General features: G+C 42.0%; 1 protein-coding gene across 2 annotated transcripts in view; it reads right to left on the bottom strand.

Annotated features, from left to right (window-relative positions):
- Positions 1 to 5,141: 5,141 nt before the first annotated feature.
- Arhgap36 (Rho GTPase activating protein 36) overlaps positions 5,142 to 25,802 on the bottom strand; it is a 29,443-nt gene continuing 8,782 nt past the window's right edge. Inside the window, exons 2-13 of one of the 2 annotated variants that reach the window (XM_055618049.1) lie at positions 12,932 to 13,090; positions 11,736 to 11,801; positions 11,025 to 11,263; positions 10,619 to 10,811; positions 10,341 to 10,396; positions 9,958 to 10,108; positions 9,238 to 9,386; positions 8,922 to 9,098; positions 8,627 to 8,724; positions 8,394 to 8,500; positions 7,825 to 8,001; positions 5,142 to 6,378 (exon numbers count right to left, since the gene is read on the bottom strand). In XM_055618049.1, the coding sequence (XP_055474024.1) occupies positions 6,218 to 6,378; positions 7,825 to 8,001; positions 8,394 to 8,500; positions 8,627 to 8,724; positions 8,922 to 9,098; positions 9,238 to 9,386; positions 9,958 to 10,108; positions 10,341 to 10,396; positions 10,619 to 10,811; positions 11,025 to 11,263; positions 11,736 to 11,801; positions 12,932 to 13,090 (1,733 nt within the window). In that variant the 3' untranslated portion in view covers positions 5,142 to 6,217. Of the gene's footprint in view, positions 6,379 to 7,824; positions 8,002 to 8,393; positions 8,501 to 8,626; positions 8,725 to 8,921; positions 9,099 to 9,237; positions 9,387 to 9,957; positions 10,109 to 10,340; positions 10,397 to 10,618; positions 10,812 to 11,024; positions 11,264 to 11,735; positions 11,802 to 12,931; positions 13,222 to 25,802 lie in introns of those variants that run through there. The other variant, XM_055618048.1, reaches the window with a different exon arrangement.

Genomic DNA, 25,802 nt, shown 5'->3' with positions numbered 1-25,802 from the left:
CCAGCAAAATTCTTTACAGACCTGGAAAGAAAAATTCTCAACTTCTTATGGAATAACAAGAAACCCAGAATTGCTAAAACAATCCTTTAAAATAAAAGATCTTATGGAGGTTTCTCCATTCCTGATCTTAAGCTGTACTATAGAGCAAGAGTAATAAAAACTGCATGATGCTAGTATAGAAACAGAATGGTGGATCAATGGAATCAAACAGAGGACCCAGAAATAAACCCACACACTTATGGACACCTGATCTTTGACAAAGATGCCAAAACCATACAATGGAGGAAAGACAGCATTTTCAACAAATGGCGCTGGTCTGACTGGATGTCTACATGTAGAAAAATGAAAATAGATCCATATTTATCAGCCTGCAAAAAACTGAACTCCAAGTGGATTAAAGACCTCAACATAAATCCAGACACAATAAACCTGTTAGAAGAAAAAGTGGGGAAGGGCCCTGAACTCATTGGAACAGGAGACAACTTTCTGAACACAACAACAACAGCACAGGCTTTAAGATCATCAATCAATAAATGGAACCTCATGAAACTGAAAAGCTTCTGTAAAGCAAAGGACACCATCATCAAAACAAAACGACTGCCTACAGAATGGGAAAGAATCCTTTACTAACCCTTTATCTGACAGAGGGCTAATATCCAGTATATATAAAGAACTAAAGAAGCTGAAAAGCAGAAAACCAAGTAATCCAATTAAAATATGGGGAACAGAAGGAGAGCAACAGAACCAGAAAAATTGAACACAGGGAAGTTCCCAGAGACTCATACTCCAACCAATTACCAGGCATGGAGATAACCTAGAACACCTGCAGAGATGTAGCACATGATAGTTCAGTGTCCAAGTGGGTTCCATAGTAATGGGAAGAGGGACTGCCTCTGACATAATCTGATTGGCCTGCTCTTTGATCACCTCTCCCTGAGGGGGGAGCAGCCTTACCAGGCCACAGAAGATGGCAATGCAGCCACTCCTGATGTGATCTCATAGACTAATATCAGAAGGAAAGAGAAGAGGACCTCCCCTATCAGTAGACTTGGGGAGGGGCATGCATGAGGAAGGGGGAGGGAGGATAGGATAAGGAGGGGAGGAGGGAGGGGCTTATGGGGAATACAAAATGAATAAAATGTAATTAATAGTAAAAAAAATAAAAAAAATATTGTTCAGCATAAAAAAACGGGGAACAGAGCTAAACAGAGAACTCTCTGTAGAGGAATATCAAATAGCAGAGAAACACTTAAAGAAATGCTCAGTGTCATTAGCCATTAGGGAAATGCAAATCAAAACAACCCTGAGATTTCACCTTACACCAATCAGAATGGCCAAGATGAAAACCTCAAGTGACAACACATGCTGGAGAGGTTGTGGAGAAAGGGGAACCCTCCTCCACTGCTGGTGGGAAAGCTAACTCTTACAACCACTCTGGAAATCAATCTGGCACTTTCTCAGACAATTAGGTAAGAGTAGCGCTTCCTCAAGATCCAGCCATATCACTCCTAGGCATATTTCCAAAAGGGGCTCAAGTACACAATAAGGACATTTGCTCAGCCATGTTTGTAGCAGCTTTATTTGTAATAACCAGAAGCTGGAAACAGCCCAGATGCCCCTCAACTCAAGAATAGATGCAGAAATTGTGGTACATCTACACAATGGAGTATTACTCTGCAATGAAAAATAAGGAAATCATGAAATTTGCAGGTTAATGGTGGGACCTGAAAAGGATTATCCTGAGTGAGCTGTCCCAGAAGCAGAAAGACACATTGTGTATACTCACTCATATAGATATATAACATAGGACAAACCTACTAAAACCTGTACATCTAAAGAAACTAATCAAGAGAGAGGACCCTGACTAAAATGCTCAATCCCCATCCTGAAAGGGAAGGAGGACGGACATCAGAAGAAAACAACCTAGAAACCTGCCACAGAGGGCCCCTGAAAGGCTCTACCCTGCAGACTATCAAAGCAGATGCTGAGACTTATGGCCAACTGTTGGGCAGTGTGCATGTAATCTTATGTAAAAAGTGGGAAATAGTAAGATCTGGAGAGGACAGGAACTCCACAAGGAGAGCAACAGAACCAGACAGTTTGAACACAGGGGTCTTCCCAGAGACTCATACTTCAACCAAGTACCAGGTATGGAGATAACCTAGGACCCCTGCACAGAGGTAGTCCATGGCAGCTTAGTGTCCAAGTGGGTTACATAGTGATGGGAAGAGGGACTGCCTCTGACATAATCTGATTGGCCTGTTCTTTGATCACTTCCCCCTTAGGGGAGAGCCTCCTTACCAGCCCACAGAAGATGACAATGCAGCCATCTGTTGTGATCTGATAGACTAAGATCAGAAGGAAAGAGAGGAGGACCTCCTCTATCAGTGCACTTGGGGAGGGGCATGTATGAAGATGGGGGAGGGAGGGTGGGACCAGGAGGGGAGGATGGAGAGCCTTATGGGGGGATACAAAGTGAATAAACTGTAATTAATAAAAATAAATAAAAAAAAAGAAGTCATGGTTTTGCAAAGGAGTTCAACAGGTGTGGAAGTAATTGGATTGAGACTATGGAGAGAAATGAATATTTATAGACATTAACCCTATATGAAATTCTCAAAAATATTTAAATAAATAAATAACACTATTCCACTTTGGGGGCTCCTACTTTTGACATGCAAAATTTCTCATTGTGTCCTGATGCCTTAGCTTTCAAGAAGGATTTAGTAGTCAATCAAGTTTTAGTTTGACATCATTCTTATACCTGGAAGTCATATTTTTTCCAAATTCTTTGAGTTTTTTTATTTGTCAAAAATCAAGGAAACTGTCTCAACTGAGAAAATCTACCATTTCCCCATTTATGCCTCCTGCTTCCAAAACTATAGGTTCTCCCCATTAATTTACCCTTTGGTTTCCTTTCTTTAACCATTTATTTTGCTTTAACTCACGTCTCTTTATTCAATCATAGGAATTCACTTTTTCCTATTTTATTTCCTATCATTATACTTCATCCCACCCTTATTATTTTATGCCATTGTTGTTCTTTATCCTATGTGATTTTTTTCCTTGATTACAAGTTGTCCTATCCCTATATTCAACCCATACCACTTTCCCACTTATTGAATATAACCCAATCTCATTTCTCTATGCCAGGGGTTCTCAACCTTCCTAATGCTGTGACTCTCTAATAAGTTCCTCATATTGTGGTGACCCCCGAAAATAAAACTATTTCATTGCAACTTTTTTTATTTGGTTCTTTAAGACATGGTTTCTCTGTGTAGCCCTGGCTGTCCTGGAACTCACTTTGTAAAACATGCCTCTGCCTCCATCATGATGGGATTTAAAGACATTGGTACCACCATGCCTGGCTTATTGTTACTTAACTGTAATTTTTGTTATTATTTGAATCATAATGTAAATATCAGATATCCAACCCTAATGGGGTCACGACCCACTGGTTGAGGACCTTTAATATAGAGGCCCGCTGAAGTCTATACCATTTCTTTTTATCTATCCAAAAATCACTCTCCTCTCCTTTCATTCTTTCTCATCTCTTTTTTACTCGTGTTACCCCTTCCTTTTTATCTTCTATCACTTTTTATTCTTTTTCTTCCAACCTTCATATCTTTTATCTCTTACCATTTTACTTATATCATCCTCTTTATTATACATCATCCCTTCCTATTATTCCATGCTATCTCATCCTTTTTTACTCTATTACCCTTCTCCTTATATCATGCCCTCCTCTTCCCCTCACTCCTCCCCTTATCTCATGTCGTACTTTCCTCTTAATTCCCTAGTACCTACCCTTCCTTTTTATCCTTTGTCATCCCTTAACTATATTCTCCATCACTCCCTCCTCCTTATCCCATATCATCCTGTCTATCCGCCATTATCATTACCCTTTCTCCCATGCCATCTTCCTTTTTCTCTCCATCATGCTTCCCCCTTATCCTGTATCATTTCCTCCTCTTCACACACTATTAATATTACCTTTATCCTATATTATACCCTTATTTTGTCCTATCACTCCTTTTCCTGTGTCATCCCCATACATGTCATTCATGTACCCACCATCTTTTCCTTTTATCCCAAATCATAGCCTCCTTTTTGTCTACATTCACCCCACTTATCCTAATAACTCCTCCCCTTTATTACCTATCATCCTTCCCTTTTATGCCATGTCATCCTCTCTTCCTTCATCCTCTCTTCCTTATTCTTGATCACCCCTTTTCCCCCATGTCCTCTCATCTTATTTTCTATCGTCCTACCTTATAACTCCATAACACCCCCTCTTCTTTAGCCACTATAGTCTATCCCCTTTAATCCATACCACCCTTCTACTTTATCCACAATCACACCCTCCCTTTATATCGTGTCATCCTTTGCTCTTTATTTCCCATCATCCTTCCATATTGTGGTATATCATTCTTCTTCTTTATTGCTTTATGCAATGCCACCCCTTCTTTTTCATTCTCCATCATCCCTCCTGTTTACCCCATATCAGCTCCTCTTCTTTATCCACTATTGTCTATCCCCTTTATCCCATGCCACCCCTCCTCTTTATCCACCATTATCTTTCCCCTTTATCCCATGCCATCAACTCTTCTTTATCCACAATCACCCCTTCCCCTTCTTCTGTGTTATCCCTTCCTCTTCATTACCCATCAATATTCCCTATTATGCCATGCCATCCCCTCTTCTTTATTCCCTGTGACCCCTGTCATCGCCCTCCTTTATTCACCCTCATCTCTCCATTTTATCTTCTGCCATGTCCTTTTTATTCCCCATCACCTTTCTTCCCTTACCCCATATCATTCCCTCCTTCTTCATCCACCATCATCTCTCCCTTTATTTCATGTCATACCTTCTTTATCCTATCATTCTATACCATGCCATCCTCTTCTTTAATCCCCATCACCCCTCCTCTTTATCTCATATCATCCATTCTTCCTTTGTATTCCACAACCCCTCTTTCTTTTATATCATGTCATCTCTTCTTTTACATTTCATATCAACCCCTTCCCTTTATTCATCTTTTCTGTCTCATTTTCCCCTTCAGATCTCCACTTGGAGCTTCTAAAACTCATCCCTCAAATTCTAAGAAGTGAAAAAAGCACACTTTACACCATGAATATGCTGCTGTCACAACACAGATGTTTATTAATGATGAAATGCCAGAGAAGTTTTAACAATCACAAATCTTCGAGCTCTATGGTTGTTACCCATTGTGTGATCAATTTCTATCCCTCAATACAATACATTCTTCACTCTAAGGACCTTAGCTGTTGTAACCCAAAAATATCAGTTGTAATTTGGATGTCATACATAACCCATATCTGTGTTTTTACCAGAGCAAGTCCCACAAATTTGTCCCATCATGTATAGAGGAAATACAGAGACAATAAGAGCATTTGTGTTCAGGTGATTTTAACTACGTGGAACTATGTGTCTGTGCCTAAATAGTTGTTTTGCTGACAACAGGGGTATGAACACCAGCTGTCTTTAAAACAGGTCCAGGACTGAAATCTAATTTTTCCCCTAAATTTTGACCCCAGAAAAACTAGTCAGGCTTACACTTGAGGTTTTCCTGTTGACGTGTCCTGAGCAAAAATGCACAGAATTTTGGGAGTGGCTGTTTGAGAAGCCATTGTTCTAAATAATTTGAGGGGGATAGAAATCCTGAGGCAGTGGAGTTGCTGCGGGGACACGGCTATGAGTTGGTGTGACACAGTTTAGCATTAATTGTTTGTCAGCTGTCAGTAGGCTGACCTAACGTTCTAACATGCCTCTTGAGGGCCTTTCCAGTGAGCTCTCTGGAGGAGGGTAGGAAAGTCAGGAAAAACATGCAATCCCCTTGTGAGGAGGAAAAGCACCTCGAGATTTGTGAGCTTCTCTGGGACAGATGTTTATCACAAATGTAACATCAATTAAAAGAAGGGGCTGTAGTGAGAGAAAGCCTGGATCAGGGGTAAAAGAGAAGGCAAGGTAGCACCAGGGAGCCTGGGCATCACACAGAAACATCTCTGCTTTTACCAACTGAAGATACTAAACATCCCCAGTAAAGGGGCTGGCAGTGTATTTGAACTACTCCTTCCTGACCCTAGCATCAGGGGGAACTTTTTATCCTTAGTTCTTTGTCTTCATGACTCCTTGGTGTTTCCTGTGACATTCCAGGTCTACCCCCACCCTTTTCCCCTTATAGAAGAGAAAACATCTAACGAAAGAAGCGGATGCCAGATTTGCCCTTCTTCTCTTTCTCCCTGGGCACACGGAGCAATGGGTGGTCTTGCTCTGCATTGGGGTAGTTACCCACTCCTTCCTTGTCTTCATGAGAATGGGCAGTGCCAGGAGGCATAGTGGGCTCCTCAGAGGAACCTGGAAAATAGTAACAATGTTAACTTCTTATGTTTCTAGACTTCATACTTTGCACCCAAGACACTAAGACCTAGTTTTAAGTTTTAAATATAATATGAATCAAAAGAGCAGAGCAAGAAAATCACTCCCGTCTAACATGTAAGAAAACTTAATCCTAACAGTAGAACAAAGAGTTTTAAATCTAGGAGAATGTGGACTTTGCCATAAGGTTTGGGCTAGGAATCATAAAGAGTGAGGTAGAAACCCCATGTTCAAACAAATAGACCACACCATCACAGATACAGGGGAAAGGGTGAACTTCTAAACACCAGGATCATCACCATACAAGTAGCCTTGTTAACTCTACCACCCAAATGAGTTAACAGAGCTGGAGCTGGAAGGTGACAAAACCTTGTGGAGGGCAGAAAGCATGTCTTATTCTTTAGTGATTCTTGGAAGGACTTGTAGGCTATGTCTGGGCCAGGCAGAGCCTTGGTTTTCACAGGAATGCACTGGCTGCACCACCTTTTTGGAAACAAACAGCTTTTTTATTCTGACCTTCATTAGAATTGGGATCTTCTGGCACAAGGACTCCTTTTACTTTCATGACATCTTCAAGATTGACAGCCACATCTTGTAGAAGATTTGGAATCATACTAAGAATGAATACATCTTCAATTTCTGGAGCCACAGTGCTAATTTCATCTTCATCAAAAGCACTCACTCAGTCTTTCTTGAAATCTAGGATCTGTCTGTAAATTTGAGCATTCTCGGGCTCAGGCACTGATAACCAAGTTTCCCTCAAGGTCAGAGTTTTTTCAGAGTTCTGATTTCTGCTACATTGCAGGCTTCTTCATGTCCTTCTTCATCATCTGAAGCTTCTTCATTGCTTGGTGCTTCACTCACCTCTGAGGATTCTTCCTGTTCTTGAATGTCTTCGAATCTGAGATATATCTTGAGGGTCCGAGACCACATGGAGAGCTGGCACTTCTTCAAGGTTAAGGGCTTCTTCCAACTCCATAATTACATTGACTTCTGGAGCTTCTTCACAGTCTGTGATTTCCTCAGCATCTAAGGTTTCTTCATCACTTGCCATTAAAATCTGGTACCTCTTTATGATTTGGATCTTCATCAACGTGTGAGGGTCCATTAACCTCTTGGTAGTCTTCATGATCTGGTATACCATGTCTTACAGGAGCTTCTTTGGGACTTGGGACACATGAAGAGCTGGAACTTCATCAAAATCAAGGTATTCTTCAGAGTTTGAAATTCCATTAACTTCTGAATATTCTTCATGGCCTTGGGTCTCTTCTGCACTTGAAGATTCACCATTTGGGACTTCATCAGCTCCTGGGATGTCTTCAAGATTGGGAACTTCTTCTGAATCTTGGAACCTTAGGGGTTAATAATTATTTGGGGCATTTACATTATCTGAGATTTCATTAATGTCTAGGAATTCATCATTACCTGGGATGTCATCAGCATCTGAGTCGACATCTTCGTTGTTTGGAATTACATCAAGATAGGGAACCTCTGCAAGATCCAGATTGTCCTGGTCTTCAAAATCTGGATCTTCCTCAAAGTCATAGTTCAGGTTTTCTCCAGGGTTCAAAATATCATGCACATCTGGAGCTTCTTCAGGATCTGGAACCATATAAAAATAACGTTATTCTTCAAAACTTGGGATCTCACTGAATTCTGATATTTCAGCATCACATTCTAGAATATCCTCTAGGAAAGGTACATCATCAAAATTTAAGGTGTCATCATCATTCTCCTCATCCTCACCATCATCTTCTTCCTTAAGCTTTGGTATGCCCTCAAGATGAATACCAAGGTCACAGGGGATATCAAGAACTGGTACTTCCCCCACAAACCACTCACTCACTAAAATATTCAAATACTAACTCTTCATTTACAGACATATCATTCTTAGAGGATTCACCTTCCTGAACAGGCTTATCTTTAACAAGGACCTAGCTCTCTGAAACGGCCTGACCTTTTAACAGGGGTCTGATCTCCAGAAGGGAACTGACCTTCATCAAAGGGCTGGCTCTGGGCAAGGATAGCAGCCTCTGCTTCAGTTGCATTTTCCACTGGATCAGAAAGTAAAGCATCCTCTTCCATCTTTATGCGAGCGCTCCTGAATGGAAAGGAATTTGAAAAAGTTAATATGTTTGCCCTAAAGTTGGCTAATATCAATACAATATGTAACTATAAACCCTATAAGCTAAACATAAACCAGCCAAGAAATTAAAACCACACTCACTGTATCTTCCTAAGATTCCGACGTCTGATAAAATCCAGTGCTTCAGGGCTGGACTTCCACACACGCTTAGCAACCTGCTTCTGAATATGATGAGGCACCTGCAGGTAAAAGTAGTGACCTTAGTTAATTATCCATTTTCAGTTATATTCATCTTTATTAGGTATTCAGGACTGAAGGGACTATAACCAACAGATATGGGGGAATTTCTAGAATAGGAGAACACACAGAACTCTCCCTTATTTTGTGAACTAAAGGGGAATGTGTGGAAAGAGGGTTTTCAAAAAATCCATCTTACCTGGAATAGGATATCCCAGTTGTCAATCATCACACGGACCACATTGACAGATGCGACATAGTGGTCTATGCCCAATCTGGTCTTCCTGGATTCCCTCTTGGCCAGCTTCCCTTTCTTCAGCAGCGATGTTCCAAACACCAAAGCTAAGTTGTTGGAAGTCATCCGGTTACCTGGAACCTAAGCAAAGAAGTGCAATCAACTTTGAGGTACTGCTTGAAGGTGTACAAATAGATGTATATCTTTTTATTGTTGGTTTTCTGTCTTTACCCACTTTACAACCAACTATTTTTTACTACCCTTCCCCCCAAATTTTTACCAGTTGTCCATCAATGCCAATGGAGTCTTCGCAGTTTTCAGTGATTTTATGCAGGGCCTGCAAAAGTCGCTCAAGGGTATCACTGTGGCAGGGTGGCATCAGGTAGACGAGCAGCTGCAAGGCAGAAACCTGATCCTGGGGCTTCAGAGCTAGAGGAAGAAAAATAGAGGTAGCTTAGAGGGCTAGCTTTGGCAGCAGCCTGATATCAAAGAAAACATATTTCTACTTCATGGTTGCTGGCAACTCTGGGGAAAGTACTACTTGGGCAACATGCTTTTGCTTCCTTTCCATACATCTCACTGAGATCCAGGGTCTCTGAAAGTGCCCTTCTCAACCTCAAAATCAAAATCAAATCTCTACAGAGTCAGGGTTCTTCTTTGCCCTGAGAGGGACAACCAAAAACTTCCAGAAGTTTAAGATTAAATTCCAAGCACAGAATTTATAAGGGAACAGCAAGAGACACAAAAAAAAAAAGCAGCCTGGAAAGGGGTTTATTTGTGTGTGTGTGTGTGTGTGTGTGTGTGTGTGTGTGTGTGTGTGTGTGTGTTTAATTTTTAATTGACAAATAATGACTGTATTCTGGAAAGGTATGTATCATATTCTGATGTTGTTTCTACCCTAGATTATTAAGATTCTATAGCCTGAGCTCTCTCATTTTACCCTCTAGATTTCTGGATTGCTTCTTTTTCTTGCCCCAATAATGGAGAACAGAAGACTCACTTGCAGTCAGGAGGAAGGACATGTACAGATCATCAGGCAGCAGAGAGTCCTTCATTTCATGAAAAAACTCCTTCAGGAGTGCAGCCACGTCATGTACATTCACATTGTCATCCAGCACAATATCCAGACCTTTGTCAAATAACTCCCGGAGCTGAAAGAAGGGAAAGAAGATGTGAAATGTCTGCCTTGCCCACCATAGGCCAGGTTTGAACAGTTCTTCAAAAACCAACAGCTGGCAATATAGTGTATTTAGGGGTCTATAAAGTAGCCCTTGGTCCCCCTCCCCATCAATCATGACACTACCCTATGTCTATAAGAGACCCCTTATTTCTATCTTCCTTTTTACTAGCTAAAAACCAAACATGTAAATACAATCAGTTTACCTCAAGCACTTTCTGTACTGAGTATTCAATGGTGAAAATCCCCATGGAGCTTAAGCCTGAAAGAAAAGACCAGAGATCTTAAGCATCTATGACCCCTGTTCACCAATTACATTTCTCTTGTTCTCCCTTATTAGCTGCATTCCAACTTTCAGTGGTGTTGGGGGAATGCTATTCAGGCCCTCCATCCCACAGCTTCTCTTTCCCTCCCTTTCTAGAACATCCTTCCTTTCCCCTTCAGTTCCCTCCTCCCTTGATTTAACCATTTGTGGCTTCCTTACCATGTTTCTCAATGAATTTGCAGCAAGTCTCAACAACCTGAGGAATTTGTTGAGCAATTGGGTTAAGGCTCATCTTCCTCTTGGATCCCAGAAGTCGCTGCCCGATAGGAAATGAGACTTGTGAGAGCTGCAGGGTCTGAAGCAACAGGGCCCCATCTTCCAGGTCAGCCAGGCTATCCACAGACACTGCACCCTGTGGAAAAACCCAGACTATCTTGAAATGGAGGAGAGGGTACATCCATTGGGACCTTCCTAAGCTCTGAATGACATTCAAAACCTGACAGTCTCCCTGTGGTATGGCAAGCCCACTCCTTCTATTTCTGTTGGGTCCCCACACCATAAGGACACAGACCTAGCCTGCTCTCCACAAAGGGTCCCTTGCTGAAACCTCTAAGATTCAACTCACTCGACGCCCACGATGAGTGAACTCTCTGGGCAGGGTGGGCTCATTCCTCCTGCGACTGAAAAAGTGCCTCATATGTCCAAACATCCTTTGCACCACATTTCCTTGGCGGCGACGACCTACAGAGGGACCTGTGGCATCTTCAGCCTGCATCGCAGCTGTCAGTTCAAGGTGCTTGCGGCGGGTGAGCTCATTCACCAGCACCTCTTCTAGACGGATGCCAAAGGTCTTGAGAGATACAGCTGGGAAAGAATAAGAAATGTCAGCAATCCACAGCACTCTTCCTAGCAATCGTGTCCATAATCTACCCCACCCCCTCTAGGCTTGCATCGCCCCTTCCAGGGGAGCCAGACCCTGCAGTAGATTAGGTAAAAATGACTGGTTTCACTCTACTACCTCAATGCCACTCAGGGTCTCATCCCTGCCTATGTCTTGTCAGTGCATGACCACCTTGTGGCAATGAGGGAGATTTCTTCAGGTTGATCTGCCTGGGGTGCATCAAAGGGAAGCTAAGGCAGGTTTGGGAGTACCACCGCAAATGCCCGCAGCTATTCCTCCATTTTCTGATATATGCCTCTAGGGGGTTACTGAGAGGGAGAGGGAAGATTCTTCAGGAGCAATAGGCATTGGCCATCTCCACTACTCAGGGCCACACTACCAGAGGGGAGTTAGCATTTTATTTCTTTCCTGAGAAAAAGAAAAAGATCTCCTCACCCCTCTCTTGTCCTCTCAGAATCAGAAACCATTTCTCCAGGGTGTTTGGACGGTCAACGGGTAGAGCTATAAAAAAGAAAAAAGAAAAGACATATGCACTCACATATATGAAGGAAGTTGTAGGTAACTAAAACATCTGTAATGCATTGATATGCAGGCAGGGAAGAGGGAAGGGATTATCTGTCCACTCCAAGAAAAGTGTTTTGCTTTCGCCCGCCTCAGGTTCCCCACCTGACAACAAGACTACTCCTATCTAGCACATGCAAGATTCTGAAGAATTTAAGCTAATCAGTTTAATGCGCCAGGCGCATCTTGCTATAAACCAGTAATATCTCAGCCTACTTAAAACATAAACTCAAACACTCAGATGCGCTCCGTTCTGATCATGCAACAGGCGAGGGGAGGGGCTCCGCCTGCAGCGCCACCACAGCTGAGGGTCAAGTTACTGCAGAAGCGCTCACGTGCGCTCGGATTTGCCATAGGCTTGCTGTGCTGCTGTGAGAGAATCCGAGACACCTAGCTGTCTCTCCTCTCCAAACCCCTCAGTGGAGGGGTCCCCCTGCCCTTTGCTTCACTCAGTTCAGGCTGCACCAGAGGAAAATGCCTGGGGAACCTGGCTCCCAACCCTGCACTTCCCAGTCTTAAGGGAATGTCTCTGAAGCAGTGGGACTATCTCCTGCCTCCCTTAAAGCCGACAACCAAATTTGTGCGCACACCCGACATCTCCTGAAGCGCTGGAACCCGGTCCTGTCCTGATCCCTTGACTTCCCCGCAGCCATGCCCAAACCCGCACAGCCCTCCAGCTCTTTGCCTGGTTGATGCGCATCTCTCTGCCGCTTTCTCACTGTATCTCTCTCAAACTCGCACTCTCTTCTCTCTCCAATACTCTTTTAGAGTGACCCTTTGAGCTGGTCCCTCTTTTCCCAATTCTCCCACCACACCTGGTGAGCCCCTTTTCTTCATCTGGCCGTGGTCCTACCGAGCTTACTGTCCCCTCAAAATCCCAGGCTTCGACTCAACCTTTTCTGAAATTAAACAAACAGTATTCAACTCCTGCTTGTTCCGTTCCCGGGGCACTAGGAGATTGGTCTGTTTCTAAGAACTCCTCTCACCCTCCTAGACCTCCAATCTGCCCTATCCCGCCCGGGGGTCTACTTGCCGATAGGCAAGGACGCCACATATCGGGTCTAACTCACCTCTGTCCGGCTTGAATTCAGAGAGGAAATGTCTGGCCACGAGTTCTTGGTAAGCAGTCTCTTGCAGCTTCAGGCGCTCCAGCTCGGAGAGGCTATGTATGGATACCATGTCCATCCTGCGGTCTGGGTTCTGTCCTGGGGCTCCTCCCAGGACGCTCACTAAATAAATGAAGCCAGACAACAACAGCAAAAGGGGCATGATTCTGGGACATCGTGTCCTTGCTGCCTTCAGAAAAGGAATGCAGCTACCCATTCTGGGATCCAGTGATTATCAAGGCTGCATCATCCAATTGTCATTGGACCTAGTGGAGGGAACTATGAGGGGGGAGTGAAGAGGGAGGGAAAACTGGGAGGCGGCTTCACCCTCAAGCAGAACTGCCTCTCTTCTGCTTATTCAGGGGAAGAGAAAAAAAATACAACTTAACAAAAAACCCAGCTCTCAATAGACAGTCCAGAAAAGAGAAAAAAACTAACAAAAATGAAAGAAATCAGGTTTTTAAACATAAGCAAACTTATATTATTTTAGAAAAACCACTATGATACAATAATAAGACATAATATTTTCTATTAATTGCTTGTAACACTGATAGGGTTTTTTAAATTTTTCTTTCATGATAATGCCCTAAGCTACCTCGGTTAGGTAAAAAGGAGGCATCTATCCAAGCTAGGAGTACTGTAAATTTAAATAAGTCTTTCAAAAGACAGACTGGACACAGAAATCTGGAGCCAAAATTTGTCCCTAGGCCTTTTGACCTAGTAATTCCCCTTCTAGGAATTTATCCTAATGAAATCTTGCTACAGACAGAAAACATCATATACAAATGAAACGTCCAATAAAAAACAGCTCAGAAATGAGATTAGTTATATAGATTATGTAATAAATAGTATAGAAAATGATGCAGTCATGCAGCAATGTTTACAAAGCAATTTTCAACAAGTACAGAATACAGAAAATACGATTGCATAAAACACTGAAAGAAGCACACTCAAATTCTAATAAAAAGTTGCTACAAACAGTATTTTGTTTGTTTTTACTTTTTCTCATTCATTAAACCTTATTATATTGCATTTCTTGAAGAAAAAAGCCAACTTTTATGAAAACAAATAAACTTCATCTCTAGACCATTCCTAGTGAGACTCTTACAGAGTTAGTAATCACAGTAAAGTTTGTCTCACTATGATGGCAAAAGTGTTTTATATGGCCTTCCTTCAGTGCCCTATCTGATACTGTGCACAGGTTGCACGTCCTTCAGTGGAGCCCTTCCTGGACTTCACATATGCATATTTTCTTTCAGCAATTCATTAAAAGAAAAAAAAAGAAATCTATATTAATTGTCCACTTTAAAGCAGGTAGTCAATTCAAGGGATGAACAAGATAATACTGCTCCTTTCATAAAAGATTTAATACTGCAGTGAATGACATGCACAGGTTAGCAACAGTTTACAAAACCTAGTAATATGTCAGCTGGCAAAAGTGTAAAAACAAAAAGTGCTGTGAGAACAAAAAAGAGAAAATATCCAAGTCTGCCTCGAGACAGGGTCAGGGGAGGAATGAGACAGAGAGTCAGAAAGAGAGAGAGAGAGAGAGAGAGAGAAAACAGCTTGCACAATGGCAATGAGATAGAAGAAAGATTGTTATCTACTTAAAACAATATACAAAAGTTGGAAGAAGATAAATCATGGCCCCATAATGCCATGTTAAAGAGACAGACTTTTTTTTTTTTCTCTCTCTCCAGGCAATAGGGCACTAAGTGCTATAGGGTTTTAGGCAGGGAGTGATTGAGTCATAGCTGTACCTTTGAAAAATCACACAGAGTCATGAAAACTCTGCTTTGAGTAGAAAGCCAGAACCAGGTAGATAAGCTAAGGGGGGGGGGGGGGACTGGTGACATATATCAGAGATCCTGCATGGAAATGACAAGACTTAGGGAAAAATTGATTTTAATGGAAAAGAAATGTTTAGGATATCTTTTAAGTTCATGGTTTGTGTGAATATGCTAGTTTCTGCAAGAGAAAGTAATTTGGGACATGGGGGAATAATCCTTTTGACAAAAAGAAGCAATCTTATGTCATTTTCTAAGCTTTACTTTTATAGGAAGTTTTACAAATATGTTCTATATGTTATTCTGAGAAAGGCTTAAAATCCACAGATCAAGAAGATGGCTGTGACAGAGAAGAGGTTGAAAAAAGATTTATCATACAACATGTAAATAAATTAACAATACTGTTTAAAAAGAAAATATACTTCTTGAGTTTTATCAACAAAAATCTTTTACCCACTCACCTTAATGGCATGCCATAGATACAAGAAATACTTGCTAGATAAATGAGGTACAGCACGAGAAAAAAATGAAGGCTTTTTCTGTGGCTTTTAGATGAAGCCAAGATGAAAGCCCATAGATTCTAAAGTTCCTTCAATTGAAAAGCACATACCCTGAACCCAAAGTGAATACCAAAGCCTGACTACCAAATGACAACCACAAAGAGACCATTTTAACCAAAGGTATATGGATTTAAGTGTAGTTCCACACTAAACTTCTAGCAAGCCCTGGTTACAATAGCAAGTCTAAAATCCATCAACTGCCATCTCAGTCTCATCTTGGCACATAGTCTAGCTTTGGCTTAAAATTTCTAACATCACAGTCTACCTCCCTTATCCCAATCCAAACATTTTTGTACCTGTCTTGCAATTTCAGCTGTTTCTTCTTGTAGCTTACCAGAGCTGTTCACCCCAAAAGCAGAACTGCTTCTCCCCCCCCAAAAAAAAATACAGGATGGAAATAAATCTCTCCCCTCCTCAAAAACAAAGGTAAAAACAAACAGTGAAATCACAAATCCTCATCAGCCCAAAAATGAGAGAAAGAGGAGAGAGTGAGAAATCTTTAAGACATGAGTCAGCCTAGATGCTTGCAATTCCGAGGGAAATCAAAGGCCTTACAATAAACCATTTGTCATTGCCTCCCTGCTTGAACATACAAGGCTGAACTTAACAACAGTCATAGGCTGCAGTACTGCAAGAAAATTGACTGCCTCTCGCAAACCCTTAAACCTCTCAGATATAGCAGAGCTAGGAAGGCTAGCATAGCCAAGGAAGAGCAAATAAGGAGTACACGGAAGGGATAAACATGTTTTAGCACTAAGGGATAGACACACAATAAGTTCTATTTGTCCCCAGGACTGACTTTCCAAGCTGAACACAAAAGAAGGCTCACCACAGGGAACAAAGTACCAAGAGATCTCTCTTGCTTCAGTGTCTTCCCTTCCCCACTTCAGCATGTCATAGCTCTAGTGTGAAAGGACTATGATATCAAAAAGTACCCAAGGAAGAAGGTGAAAGCAAACCAGCTGAATTTTGGTCTAGAATCCAAGATATTTGCAAAACTATTTTCTTTATATGAATACATGCAGTTGGCAATAAAGTAAGAGCCAAAACAAAGCTTTTATATTTCTTAGCTATATAAGCATAGGAAAACCAGTTGAATTCTGAGTCTTGGTGACCATGCTCGGTAAAAGGCAGAAATAACGTAGCTTCTATTTCCACAGTTTCATAGTACGTGAATACTGTATATGTAATAAGCAGCACTTTTTTAAATAAGCATGTAATATCAAAGATTCTTTGCAGGGGGCCCAAATCTGTCTGAACCTGTCAGGCTGCAAGAATGATGGCATAAAATAGAAATTTGCATCTATGCATTGATTAGTATCTCCTGTTCAATTTCTAAGTTTGAATTAAATTAGTACAGATGAAGAGATCTGGAGGTCTATATTAGAAAAAGCTCTGTCTTCTTCACTCTTCAATTTCAAGCACCTTTAATCATCTTACAAGAGTCAGAAAAACTAACTGCATAATTAAATATTTCAAATGCTGTTATTCAGATCAGTAAAATGCAGATGTGCTCCTAAATGTATTTCTCTTTCAAACCATCCAGTTTGGCCAGCGAAAGAACATATAGTATCACTTAGGTCAGGAAAGGAGTTCAAAAATTAGCAGGTACCAAGCAGGAGAATCTGAACAAAGGTCAAAAGGACAAATCAAGTATTGAGCAGGGCAAAGGGGGTGAACATCCTTGGGTGGCATCAAGCTTGTTCACCATGTCCTCCTGAAATGCATGGCACAGATGGGGAAACAAATTAACTTTGGAAAGGTCAACCACATCAACATGGAGAGGACAGAAATGTTCTCAGGGAACCATTAACTCACAGCCTCACAATGTGAGGGCCTAATTAATTCTGATGCTGCCATCAAATAGTTAAGGTTGATCTAGGTCTCACTAGCAAACATGGATGGAAAAAAAAGACAAGGGCCACACTGATGATGTGGTTGAAATCTATTAATTAAGCACCTTGTGGAATCATTAGAATTTTGCTCCAAGACACTGAAAGCTCCATGGAGTTTGAGAAATTGATAGTGCATGGGGCCAGGTGCCCAGAAGGTATTGCATCAACATTATTCAAATGTATATAGGTGGTGACAATGGGTAAAGAAAACACAACCTGGGAAAGAGATATGGGACTCTAGCTAAACACAGCTGGCTGTCAGTTTTTTCTGCTGACACATTACCTCATTCATTTCAAGCATTAATGAGTTAGCCTTTAAGTTGTTATCCTATAACTTCCATTTCAGCAAAAGCTGTAGATGCAGCGAACAAAATGACTCATTTAAGCCTATGCAGTGGTAATGCCCCAAGGTAATTAAATCTGGGGACAGTGTTATTCGGTCTATGCAATCAGACTATCATGCCATAACAGAGGGTCATAAAATGGAGATAGTACTGCTAAAATATCTCAAGAAAAGGCCTGTGCCTAAAATTATGCTCCAAGAACAGTGTACTATGAAGATTGGAGTTAAACTTAGCTATCATGTCTTCCAAAACCTCATCTGCATTTCAGAAAACTGAGGTTCAGCAACAGGGAGTTTTCTAAGGCAGCACAGCAATTTAATAACAGAGACTGGACATGAAGTCATTTCTCAGTATCAGGGCATTTTCTACCAGCCTATCTACCAATTCTCTCAATAGCTGCAAGATGTTTGCATTGTTAGTTAATGTACTCATAAGAATTCATATGTAATCAAAGTCTATCGCAACAAAGCCAGAGAAAATCATATAGAAGGCAGGCAACCACCAGAAATTATACCATCTTTATACAATAAGTAAAATCATTATTTCATAAATTGTGGTATGACCTTTTTAAATTTTATAAACTAAAGAAACATCTCCAGCTCAAGACAGTGAAAGGAAAACTTTATGCTATAAACATCCGAAAGGATACTGTAAACAAGGCAAGGCAACATCAAATACAAGATGTAGGTTTTCTCACTATTATATGCAGTATGTGTCAGGGTACGTATTAGTGCTGCCATCGCAAACTATGTCATCTTTTCCCTCTTTTAGTTGTTATTTCTATTAAATGGTGGCAGAAGAGGTAAAAAGAAAATAAGATGGTCTATCAAGTAGTAGTAAAAAATAATTAATGCTTAATTTGCCCTGTGTTTCTTGTTTTCTAAAAAGTTTTCTATATATCCTTATGTCTAGATCCTGACACACAGTAGGTGTTCAATAAGTGTTCATTGGGTGTATCATATGGTTATAAATTCTAAATGTTTGCAAGAACATAAAGTTCTTACAATTAAAACAGCTACCCATGATTCATGAACAAATGAATCATGCCACTTTCTTCTCACAACAATCCCTGGAACTGAGGAGTTTAGGATTATCTCTTTACAGACAACAAACCAGAGCTCTTCAGAGCTTTTGGCTTCACTCAGATTATACAAAAATCATGAGAGAAGTGGGAATAAATATTCTCTCTGTTTCCCATGTCTCCTTCTCTATCTCTATCTCACACTCACTACCTCTCTATCTCTGTCTCTCTCTGTCTCTCTGTCTCTCTGTCTCTCTGTCTCTCTGTCTCTCTCTCTCTCTCTCTCTCTCGTGTGTGTGTGTGTGTGTGTGTGTGTGTGTGTGTGTGTGTGTGTGTGTGCTTATTTCATACTGGAAGCCTGGATTCAAATTTCAGCCTTATGTATTCAAACACCAAGTGACTTAGAGTAGAATATCTCACTTCTGTGAGTATCAAGTCTATGCCCTTTTAATATATATAACAAACACAGTACATGTTGGGGATGCATATCCAAAGGTAGGATGGGAAGAAAGAATCCTCTAAAGGGTAATTTGTCCCAGAGTGAGAACCCCTCTCTCTCTCAAAAAAAAAAAAAAAAAAAAAAAAAAGAAAAACGCTTCAAGTCAACTTTGCAAAGACTGCTAGGCTGAACCACTTTATTATTATTATTTTTTTAATCTGAGAATGAGGAGAAATCTCTCCCTGCTGAAAGAATGCCCCGGACCCAGCTTTAAAAGGTGGTACTGAATATTCACCTACTGCCAGCAGGAAGCATATTTCTAAAACACCAGTATGGTACTACTTAAGCTTTCTCTCGAAAGTAGACCACTCTCTTCAAAAATTCCTTAGACCAAGAATCAGGAGGCCTGCTTAATGACTATGTAGCTGGGTGTCCTTGGCCAAGTCAGCGTGCACCTCCAAGTCCAAAACTCAAGAGGCATAATTTAACATTATCTTGTTTCTCTAAACAGCACTGTAGAGACAGAGCCTCTTGATGGCAGTCCTTGCTTATTCTAAGTAGAGACTTAATGAACTCCAAGACAGAGGTTTGCAGTGCTGATGCCTACCTCCTACTCAAAAGAGAGAACCCCCACCCCTCCATTCCTCAGTAGAACCCCCCCCCCCCGGGTCCAGAATGTCAAAGGTGAAGGTACTAAGCTTGTCTCCTTGGCAGTCTTATTTAAGCTGCGGCCCAACTGCAGGCTCTTGACCCTGGGAGCAGGGTTTCAGCACAAACTCTGTACCCTGAAATCAAGGGATTAGTCTCAGCAGGTGGCAGCCACTGCCCCAGAGAGCTAGGCCTTCACACTGCGTTGACTTCTCAGTTCCTGTGCCTCCCCTTTGTAATTCCCTGGGAGCATTTAATCTGCAAAGTTAAACCAAGACTCCCCTGCAGAGCACAAAAAAAAACCTACTCTCCACTGTTAGCCTTACAGTGAGAACTGAAAAAAAATTTCAACTTACCTTCAAAACTTTCTCGTTGGTGCCCGTACTGAAAACTCTAGCAAAACGTTCAAAACTCTGTGCTCTCCTCTCTTCTCACAGGTGGGAAATGCTCCAGTGTGAGGTCACTTGGCCCTTCTCTCACCACCCCACAGAGGACCCTACTGACATCCAGGCCCTGCTCTACCTCTTGGTGACTCACCTGCTTCCAGCCAAGGAATAAGAGGCTTGGACACCTACTAGTCAGCCTGGCAATGCAGCCACTACTAGTCTTGAGATAAGGTGCAAGCTCTGTGAGCACTCAGCACTTGCACTCCGATTTCCCCACCCTGTGTACAGCTTTCCGCGGTGGGGTAGAGACTGATTCATAGCAATTTTCTACACAGCAGCCAGCTTTGTGCCTTAGAAATACCTGGGTGCTTAATTCCCTAGGCTACTCCCACTGTTTTTTCCAAGTACTACACAATCTTTTCTCCTCTTAATTCAAAACAGTCTCATCTTTAAGATTCAGCCCTAAAGGTCCCATTTTCTTTCTTTTTTTAACTTTTATTAGTTACACTTTATTCACTTTGTATCTCCCCCCATAAGCCCCTCCCTCCTCCCCTCCTAATCCTACCTTCCCTTCCCCTTCTTCAAGCATGACCCTCCCCAAGTCCACTGATAGGGGAGATCCCCCTTTCCTTCTTTCTGATCTTAGTCTATCAAATCTCATCAGGAGTGGCTGCATTGTCATCTTCTGTGGCCTGGTAAGGCCACTCTCCCCTTCAGGGGGAGGTGATCAAAGAGCAGGCCAATCAGATTATGTAGCAGCTTTATTTGTAATAGCCAGAAACTGGAAACAACCCAGATGCCCCTCAACTGAAGAATGGATACAGAAATTGTGGTACATCTACACAATGGAATATTACTCAGCAATGAAAAACAAGGAAATCATGAAATTTGCAGGTAAATGGTGGGAACTGGAAAGGATCATCCTGAGTGAGCTGTCCCAGGAAAAGAAACACACACACGGTATATACTCACTCATATAAACATATAATATAGGGTCCCATTTTCTTGAGCATTCCAAATGCCCCCCTCTCCTGGCCATGCTCCATATTCTCATATTACAGATGAGGGAAAGTCAGAAGTAGGGTTCAGAATGTTTAGAAATGTATGCCACAAACACTGGGCTAATTAGTTCCAAGGCCAAGGTGAGGGTTTACACCTCTTGGTGCCCAGTTTGGCATCCTACTTGATTTAGCACATTTATTCATGTCTGACCTGGTTCCCATGATCAGAGAACATTCTTTGTGGACCCTTTACATGTAAGGGCTACCTAAAGACTACCACCCTCACATCTTGCCTCAGATTTTCAGCTCCATCATTCCCACTCTTGTCCAAGGCCTGCCTCTTCTCTTAAAAGGTCACTTTGTTCAAAGTTCAGTGAGCTAGAGAAGCAGACAGTAGCCAGCTTCAAAAAGTCCTCTACCTGCCTGGATGAAAACGGTCTCAGTCATCTCCCCTAGCCCATCTCCCCCACCCCATTACCATCATCTTCATCCTTTCATATTGATTTTACGTGCCTAGACACCTGGGGAAGCCACATGACTGTGCATCTAATCTTTCTTCCAAAACTGCCCTTTTCTAATCTTTATCCCACCAATCATATTTACAACTCAACATTACACCAGGCAACAATTTATTATTTCCAAGAACAAGGTATATCAAATATTCTCTTATGGTGCATCAAAAGCAACAAGGTGTTATGATGCAAGCTCTCAACTGAGAGGAACTTCCAGTGTACAATGGCTTCCCCTTGCAACTGACTTTCTTGCTCTCTTGGGTCAACTCTATGGAGAACGGGAGATGTGATTGTTAAAATGTTAAAAAAAAATGGAGAAGGTGAGAGTCCAGAATGTTCTTTACCTGTGAGAAAGACTATGTATGAGGCAAGCAAGAAAAAAAGGGAGATGAGTCCAGGATGAGGAGAGAAAGTTGAAAGGAGAAAGCAAAAGTTAAAGAGCAACTGCTTGTTATTGGCATGCATGGCTAAGGGGATGGTCTAGGAAGATTTAACCTTACTACCCCAAAGGCTAAAAGTAAGACATGTGATTCTGAAGAATCCAGCTTAGAAGAGAGATCAAACTTAGTGGCAAATTTCTCTTCGGAGGGGTGGCAAGGAGGAGGGGGCTAAGAGGAATACAGTAGAGCAATGGAAACAGAGAGAGGGAGGGAGGGAAAAAGAGAGAGAGAAGAGAGAAAGCAAACTTCTGTGTTTGCCTGCATGTGCATGCTGTTTGGGGTTTTCAAGTACCACCATCACTACCATGATGATAATCTTCAGCTCTCCCTCTGCTGCCCTGAAATTAAATAAATCTCACCCCACTCAGAATTGGAACCTCAAGATAAGTTTGCTTTCCATTCAAGGAGAGTCTGACTTCCTCTCTGGGTGCTTCCCCTTTATACATTCTAGAGCACCAGACCAGGAGATGGAGAAAAGGAAGGAGAGAGCACTTACTTAAAGCTTGTCCAATTGTCCCTGGCATATTCATCCTCTCTTTCTCTCTCTCTCTCTCTCTCTCTCTCTCTCTCTCTCTCTCTCTGTGTGTGTGTGTGTGTGTGTTTGTGTGTGTGTCCCTTTCTAGAGTTTTCTGCAGCCTCTCCTTCTGTCCCTGGTTGCATTGTTCTTTCTCACTGAAACACCCTGCAGAACAATTCCCCTCCTCCTTTTGATACAGGGCTGATACTGAGGTACATCTTTCTATTAGTGCTTGCTTTGGATGGTACTAGGGACTAGACTCAGGGTCTTGGGCAAGCCGGGTAGTCACATGACCAATGAGTTACCCCACCCCCACCCCAGTTATTTTGCTTGCCTTTTAAGGTGGAAGTTTAGATTAACATGACAGAGACTAATATTTGGTGAGAAGGATGTGTTATCAGAGATAAAAAAAAAAATACAGTTAAGTAACCAGCAACATTTTAGTGTTGAAAGGCAGCAGGAAGGAAAGGTTTGAACTTGAAATCATAGGAAGCCAATTTAGTCAAAGGACTGGGAATTCATGGCTTAAATTACAATGATTGCTTGGTTGCACAAATACACAAAGACAATTTGAGGTATTAAATAAGTCCCGCAGCAAATATTACTCAGCTTCAGTTTTCTGAACTGCAAAATAAAAGAATAAATGTTTACCTTCACCAATGCTTTGTAGAAAAGTGAGCAGATAACATCTACAAATACTAAGCACTTACCTTAGTACTGAAGCCCCTGAAGAAAGAGAATTTGGCCAGGATGACCAAACAAATAGTAGAATCAGATATGAACCCAGTTCTTCACATACCCCTGGTACTAAAAGGAGGGCTTTCCATTCTACTTTCTCCTCTAAGAAGGCTTCCAGAACTATCCTTAGGGACTTAGTGGACATAGAAGTAGGGAAAACTGTTAGGAGTTGATTCTGTAAATATGAATATAGTCACTCTATCACTTAGTCTCTGCCTAGGGGGACTGAGGCTCAAACTCCTGTCTGATCCCCTTCTCATTACCATTCAGGTAATTTCTCTGTGGTATCTTGGACTGATTCATTGCCACTTCAGCGCCCCCTCAGCTGCCCTACTCCTAGGTGGTGACTCACCCTTTGTCTGGTTAAGGGTTCTGTCCTCCAGGAAAGTGGCTTTCTCCTTAATTAATTTGCAGAAGACTCAGTTTCATTGAAAACAAAAACAAAATAACAAACCTACCCTTCTAATCAGACTTGGAAATGGAGGGCTTTAAAGGGAAATCAAATAGTCCCTTGCCCAAAACCATTACCCTCTATCCTCTATCCATACAGTACCTATTCAAGTACTTCTGTGTTCTTTATATTTTGAACCTCCAAGTCTCTGTTATGCCAAGGCAATTCACCCAGGACATCTCTCTTATTCATTACATTTGTGTGTATCTAGTATATTAGACACTGGCAGAATATAAAGTAACAGGAGACGTTCATAGCACCCAGTGAATGTTCACTATAAATTTATGAACATTAATACACCACTTTGGTAAGGGGAAATTATGTGAGAGGGGTAGAAAGTTCCTTTGATGGGTAGAGATGACCCTACTACAATCTCAAGAACTGGAGCTGTGACGAGGAGTTTCTTAGAGTTAGGAACTAACATCACTAAGTCATCCATGCAGGCATTTCCCTTCGACACAGAACAGAGCTTGAGAAATTGTAAGTTGGCTAAACCCCTGGCCACCCTCTGCCTTCCTGATCTGGCTTAGGAGCATCAGCTAGTGGCGAAGTCCCTTAGAACTGTTCTGATTTCTGTCCCCAAGCCTACATATCCTTATATTTTTATAAGGTTCCTGAATGGAATGAGACATGCTGGGCTGGTGTCCTAAGGAAAAAAGAGCTCTCTGGCTGTGTGAGAGCAGGCACAGGTTTGTGCTAGGCTACACATAGCCCTGCTAGATTTGCTGACATAAAAGGGAAGCAGGGAGGGCAGTGTCCTACTGTGTGTCCAGCACAACACGGAGTCAGCGATTTCTAATTGCCACTGCCTTTTGTGTAGTAAATCTGTTGTTGTGCAAAATAATGAGCTCTTCATTAAAAGTCTTCTATCTAGGAGATAGGGGTTTCTTAAAAAGCTTCTATGCAAATCTCAACTCGTCACTTTTTGAGACTGGTAAAGTCCCACACTACTCAGAAGTCCACTCTCAGGCGTAAATAAAAAAGTAACACACCCTGGGGAGGGGGCAGAGGTCAAACAGATGGGACAGGGGGTGGGTACTGGGAGGAGGAGCCTCCAGCATGGTCGACCGCAATCTGAGTCAGGGTCTTCGCTGAGTGCTCGCGCCTGCTCGCAAAATCCCAGGACTTTGCTGTTCTCCTGGGTTCCGGCTGGACCATACCTGGACCCAACTCACTGTCTTGACCTGGGACAGAGGGGCAGCACCCTCAGGTCAAAAGGAAAAGAGCCTCTTTGGCCGCTCTCCTTTGCACGCCCATCCTCCCTCCTTTCTTCCCCGCCTCCACTCCTCGCCCCTTTATCTTCCGCCCTGAGAGAAGGAGGGGACTGGCTGTGTGTGTATGTATGTTTGCATGTTCATGTGTGTGCGTGTGTGTGTGTGTGTGTGCGTGTGAGCACGGAGGTACAGCAGGTCTGTGTATGTATTCATGTGTGGTCAGGAAGATGTGTGCGATGAGGGTGGGGGGTGAAGTGCATATTTTAACCCAAGTGTTTGGTATAGTGTCTTTGCTCTCTGATACAGGGAAGTGTGTGCTCGTGCTGTTTGTGTGTGCATGCTTGTAGGATATATGATTCTGCCTGACCGTAGAATGACTATGAGGGTGCAGTCTGAATGTAGGTGTGTTCAGTGTGTGATTTTGCAGGGGTCTATGGTTCTGCTGTAGCAAGTGTGTGAAGGTTGACAGTGTGTGAGCCTGCTGAAGCTTGTGTGTATATGTATGTTTAATGTGTCTTTACACTTAGATGTGTCATGTCAATGTGGTTTTATAGGCAGTGTTTATTGTGATGTGTGGTGTGTGCATTTGGGAGCAAGGCACCTTTATTAGAGTACTGAAGTGCTTGTGTACAAAGGTTTGTGCATGTGAGGGTTTTATGTGTATTTTAACTGTTATGTTCAAGTGTGTGGTTTGGATGTGTGTATCCAGTTTATATGCATGCACAGAGGACTGAATATGGTGTGTCTTGGAGGGAAATCATAGGAGTGTATGGGTATACTGTGTGAAAGGACAAGGTTATTGAATGAACCCAGGTGGTATTTTCATGGTGGTGGGGTGGTGTGGTGTGGTGTGGTGTGGTGTGGTGTGGTGTGGTGTGGTGT

This window comes from Psammomys obesus, unplaced genomic scaffold (assembly GCF_907164565.1).
Source record: "Psammomys obesus unplaced genomic scaffold, mPsaObe1.curated_primary_1811, whole genome shotgun sequence".
Taxonomy (NCBI): domain Eukaryota; kingdom Metazoa; phylum Chordata; class Mammalia; order Rodentia; family Muridae; genus Psammomys; species Psammomys obesus.
The sequence above is the reverse complement of the archived record's forward strand: the minus strand, read 5'-3'. Positions and strand labels throughout refer to the sequence as shown.